Source organism: Typopeltis vanoorti, chromosome 21 (assembly GCF_054136105.1).
Source record: "Typopeltis vanoorti isolate ZY-2024b chromosome 21, IOZ_Tvanoo_1.0, whole genome shotgun sequence".
Taxonomy (NCBI): Eukaryota; Metazoa; Arthropoda; class Arachnida; order Uropygi; family Thelyphonidae; genus Typopeltis; species Typopeltis vanoorti.
This window is the reverse complement of record NC_143569.1, coordinates 58,765,544-58,771,543: the sequence shown is the minus strand read 5'-3', so window position 1 is coordinate 58,771,543 and position 6,000 is coordinate 58,765,544. Positions and strand designations below refer to the sequence as shown.

Genomic DNA, 6,000 nt, shown 5'->3' with positions numbered 1-6,000 from the left:
AGCTAACTTGACTATGGCCGAGCTCCTTAAGCTCCTCACTTTGCCGACGTGAATCGAACCTAGAACACTCCTTCCTGAGGCATGTGGTTGCGAAGCGCAGAGCCACTAGGCTAGCCGCTCGGACAAATAATAATATACCATCTGCATATTTTCGGCGATGTACATTTTGTCCATTCACAATTATTTCTATGTTTCTGAAATATACTCTTTTACTAGTTCTTTCAGACACAGGCTAAACTCATATGATGAGAGAGGAATACCCTCTCTTATCATATGAAAGAGGGTATTCCTCTCTCATATAATGAGGTATTTCAGTGGAAGAGTTTTGGAGAGGTTTCACCTGCTCCAAATTTTATTGTTTCCATAGTATTTTTATAGTACTGGAGGATATTAAGTATTTTTTCCTATTTTTTTTCTAAAATTTCAAGTAATTTATTTCTGTTTTTTGAGTGAAATGTTTGCATCAAGTCTATAAAACAGCAGTAAACATTTATTTTGTTTTTTTTTCTTCACACACCTTAATTCAGCTAAAAGAGAGTAGAGTGCATCAGCTGTGGATTTCCACTAAATTTTGCTTTAATTATGTTTCGTATAATTTTGATAAATAATGTAAATTATTTATCGAAATTTGGACTCCTTGACACTTCCAAGGAGTCCAAAGATTCATCTTGGGGACATATTATCATTATTATTATTATTATTACGGGCGACTCCAGGGCGTCCTTAGACTCATCGAGGGAGGCCCTAAACATCATGTCCACACGACTATACGACATTCTCACAGTACCTTGACTTGAACTCACTCACCGTCATAGCACCCACAGACTCTGGCAGCTTATTCCACTCATTTACCACTCTAAAAGTAAAGAACCCAGCTCTAACTCCCTTGCAAACCACACTCTTTCCCAGCTTCCATAGATGTCCCCTAGTTCTTCCACCACCAGTCCTGATCTCAAAAATATCCTCTGAATTAATCCTATAGAAACCCTTTAGCAATTTGTATGTCTCAATCATATCTCCCCTTTCCCGCCTATCAACTAATTTCTGCGTTTACGGATTAGAATTCCATGTGGTATCCTGTCAAATGCCTTAGCCAGGTCCAGCAGTATCACTGTAAACCCATTACCCTTATCCAGTTCAGCCGTCACTGTGTTATAAAACTTGAGCAAATTACTGAGGCATGGTCTACCCTTCACAAAGCCATGCTGTCCCCTGTACAGTATCTCATTTTCATCAATCCATTCCTGTATTTTTCCCTTGACTACTTTCTCCAAGACCTTGACAACGACTCATGATGGTATACCGGCACTGGTCTTACGTGAAGCGGCTAAAGAATTATCAGTGCCCTTGATCATGTTGTTTAATCTGAGTCTCGGGTCTGGTTTAGTCCCGAAGGTGTGGAAAGAGGGGAAAATAGTTCCACTGCATAAAGGAGGATTCAAGACTACTGTTGCAAATTACCGACCGATCATCATATTGTTTCACTGCAAATCACCGTCTCCTTTACTTAATTCTTCAACTAAACGATACTATTACCATCAACACACAGAGCCATATGTGTGACTTAATAAAGTCACTGCAAATATTATTTCACTACAAATCACAGTCTCCCTTACTTAATTCTTCAACTAAACGATACTATTACCATCAACACACAGAGCCATATGTGTGACTTAATAAAGTCATTGGACTATGATTTGTACTTTCCTATATATTGCTTTTTCATGTAAGGAAATTATTCTTCCCAATTCCCAGTCATTGGGAATTGGGAAGAATAATTTCCAACTTGGTTGAATAACTGCACTAAATGATGTTTTGCTGTTTCTTCTCCATATTTCTAAAACGCTATCAGTATTTCATATCTACCTGGAATATTTCTGCTTTCATCTGTCTGATTGCAGCATCTATTGCCATCATTTTTGGGTCTCCTCACTTTTACCAAACTTTTTTTTTTCCCCATGATTTTCAGTTCACTTTTGCAAAAAATGTGTTTTAAGTAGCCCATCTAAATTTCAGAAAATTTTTTAACTTCACCAGTTAGTTTGCTTCTTTTAATCTTTAATTTTTCGCGGTATAGGTTTGTGTGTTATTTTATTGTGTTATATACTAATTTTGTATTACGATGAATAGTTGCATTCTGGCATACACATGCTTTCTTTGATTTATCCAGTTTTATTGCAATTTTGCGTCCGCAAGAGTTCAGGCTGAATTGTTATAATGGCGACAGGTGATGTTAATCGCGTGTCCGGTGAAGAAAATAGCGAGCAAAAAGCAACAGATACCAACGTGCATAAGCAGACGTTTACATTAGAAAGTATCCTTCGTGTCAATCTTTCGTACTGGATCAGCATTTTCTGTGTAATTCATATGCGAGATGTAATTTGATATTTCCATATTGGTTATGATATCTGTAGTGATAAGCTTTGACACATTTTTATTTCAGAACAACTTGAAATATTCTCAAAGTTGAATAGAAGTCCTCAAAATGTTAGGATGAAATAAATTTACACGCATTTGGGTGGCTTCAAGTGTGTTGATAAATGACATTCCAAAGTTGAGTATTTTAATTTAAAATAAGTCGTTTACTTCCGTTTTGTGTATGTGAGTGAGAGATCTTGTAATTCCATCAAGACTTCACAATTGTTTGTTCGTGCTCCAGCATGCGTGAAACTGAAAGTTATCCACTGCATATGTGATTGCACTATTCTTATGTGATGTTACCTATCAAAGAATTGACATTAAATTTCAGTATTTCCAGTACGTATCTAAGTGCAAAGGATTTTAAAAGTTAAGCACTGCTCTTGAAGTGGAGGTGGAAATGCTCTAGAGAGAGCGCATGCTGTCAATCATTGAGTATCTAAGTCACTTCTTCCTCCAGATCCTCTGGCCAGGCCCAAATAGTGATGGTCAATTCATGCATACAAGAATAGGGAACAGGATGTGAGGTTCAAGGATTTCAGAATTGAGAGAGAGAGAGAGAGAGGGGGGGGGGGAACCGAAATATGACAACTGGGAGGAGAGAGAAGAATTTAAAGTTGTTTTAGATTAAACGTATTTTAAATATGGAAATTGTTTATGCCATAGCTTTTTTTTTTTTTCTTTTGTATAATACATAAGAAATCAGTTGCAGGCAACATTAATATTTAATTAAATTATATTTACCAAATTTTGCAGTGTTGATTTACAGTGTGAATGAAATGAAATGCAGTGATGGAAAGATATTTAAGTGCACAGCCAATTTATAAAACTCAAACATTATAATTAATGCCTTGTATAACATGACATTATGATTCTCAGAGTGGATTCTTATTCAAAAATTACACGTAGAAAGTTTTTTTGCTTAGTTAGAAAGTAAATTATACTTGCCAAGAAATTATATTCTTGTTTAATTCTTTATCGAAGTGTAAGCAGAAGGTGATGAATTCACATCAATTGCTCAACTTTTCACTCTGTTCCCTTCCTGTTTTTAGTTCCTGGGATGGCCTATTTTGCTTCTGCCTTCCTCCTCCTCCTCTTCCTTACACTGAGTAATTGCTCTGATGATGAGCTTTGCTTAACAGTTTCTGCAGTAAGTGCATTTTTCCATCCCATTTACTGGGCTCTGTAGATTACACTGTGTGCATTCCATTCAAAAAAAAAAAAAAAAATCGTGATGTCCAAATCTATAAAGTATATATGTCAGGTGATGAAATGTATAGGAGAGGTGTAGTGTTCATTGTAGAGAAGAAAATTATAAAAACATTATGTCATTGTCAAAAAATCGGATAGAGTAATGGCAGTTCTAGTGAATTCTAAACCTAGAGATATGCTGATCATTCAAATATATGCTCCTATAGATGATGAAATAGAATGGTCTATAAAGGAAATTGGAGGCAAGAAAAATCGAGTTCTTTGTGCTATGGGTGATGACTGGAACGCAAAAGCTGGATCAGAGAGAACATTATACATGTGGGTTCATTTGGACTTGGAATTCGGAATGAGAGAGGACAAAAACTGATTGATTTCTGTAATAAGCACAGTCTCATCATAACTTAACACTTATTTTGAGCAAAAAACAACAGCAAGATGCATGGGAAAGTCCAGATGGAGGATACAAAAATCAATTAGACTATATTGTGGTCAGTAAATGTTACTTCAATGGAATACGTAACTCAAAGGGTGATGCCAAGTGCTGACCATGGATATAATCATAGACCAGTCTTAATGAAGATGAATATTCACCTGAAAACTAAAAAAAATAAAATTTAAAAGAAATCAACCCCTAAAATGTAATCTTCAGATGGTACAAAATCCAATTGTAAAGTCAAAATTTAATGAAAATATTTTAGAACGGCTGTTTGTGCACTTGCAAAATGAAAATGAACCCTTCAGTGGAATAAACTACAAGAAGCTATCATAACATTTCTGCAGTAAGTGCATTTTTCCATCCCATTTCTTGGGCTCTGCAGATTACACTGTGCCAACCAAGCTGGCATAGGTTGCCGGCTTGGTTGGCCGAGTGGTTAGCGTATCTGCTCTCCAGCCAAAAGGCTGTAGGTTTGAATCCTGCCATGGACATAGATGTCTGTGATTGTCTGTGAAAGTACTAGTGGTGGTAGGCGACGGTAGATGGTGTTGGTGTTAGATGATGAAGGTTGGTGGAGTAGTGAGATGAAGAGCTGTAGAGTAAATGCCCTCCCTCGATGAGTCTTTGGACTCCCTGGAGGTGTGATGTAATGATAATAATAATAACATCTGCTAAAAACCACATCAATAAACATGAAAAAAGAAAGAAAAACCATGGATAACACAGAAGTAATTGACCTTATCGATGAAAGAAGAACATGGAAAAGAGGAGCAAATGAAGAAGAAAGATTAAGATATGAAATATTGGATAAAAGAATCAAACAGTTATGCAGGAGATTGATAAATAGGCAGTGCACTGAGATTGAAGAATTACAAAATAAGAACAAAACTCAAGAAGTATTCCTGAACGTGAAAGAACTTAATGAAAAAGCAAAACATATATACGCAGTTTAATAACATCAGGAACAAAGATTTGAAGGTGCAGGTCACTCCAAGAAGAGAAATCTGATTGTGCTTGGATATCACTGTATTAGGTAAGGGGGAGGCATGTGAGCTCTTTCTTGCGAAAGATCAGACAGAACTGAGTTTTGGTGGCATTGACGTTTACAAGGTTGTACTTGCCCCACTAAGATATAGCTAGGAGATCTGAGTTCAGTCAGCTCCTTGGTTGTGGTAGATTTTGAGGATTCTAATACTTGAGCACTAACAGGTTTGTCAAATGAAAAGGAGGAATGGAGTATACTGTCATCAGTAAAGCTATGGATAGGATTGGAAGTCAGAGAGCGCAGGTAATTTATATACAAAAGGAAGAGTGAGTGAAAAAACAGAATCTGGAAGCACTCCTGCATTGGTGGGGAAATCTGAGGATAGTAAACCATCTACCATGACATGCAGTGAGTGATCGGTGAGAAAGTCGGTGGTCCAGTTGAAGTATGAAGAAGGCAGACCTTAGGATGGCAGCTTGTTAAGTATGTTCTTGTGCCAAACATGATCAAATGCCTTTGAAATGTCGAGGACAATCACGCAAGTTTCTCCATGACCCGAATCTAGAGGTGAGCACTATAAGCAAAATCAGCTGTAGATTGCAAATGGCAGAATCCATACTGCTTGTCGCTGATTACTTGTGACTCAAAGTGGTTTAAGAGTTGGTTATTGATGACCTTCTCCAAAGCTTTCGAGAGAACAGAAGTGTGAGCAGTTGGATAGTAGTTTGTTGGTTGACTTTTATCACCTTTCTTTGTGATGGGTTGGATGTGGACCTGTTCCATGTTTTAGGGTAGATGCCAGTTGAATAGGATAGGTTATAGAAGCGATACAGGATAGGTGTTAATTCTGGGGCACAATTTTTTAGCACAATAGGTGGGATACCATCAGAACCAGATGCCTTGTTTGTGTCCAGGTTATTTAGGATTCTTCAGATTTCCTTTTGTCGGA

At 37.1% G+C, this 6,000-nt stretch overlaps 1 protein-coding gene across 1 annotated transcript in view; it reads left to right on the top strand.

Annotated features, from left to right (window-relative positions):
* Positions 1-2,075: 2,075 nt before the first annotated feature.
* Positions 2,076-6,000, top strand: part of Srp68 (signal recognition particle 68) — a 156,687-nt gene continuing 152,762 nt past the window's right edge. The window contains exon 1 of the mRNA XM_090411049.1: positions 2,076-2,314. Coding sequence (XP_090267175.1) covers positions 2,218-2,314 — 97 coding nt within the window. The 5' untranslated portion in view covers positions 2,076-2,217. The remainder of the gene's footprint in view (positions 2,315-6,000) is intronic.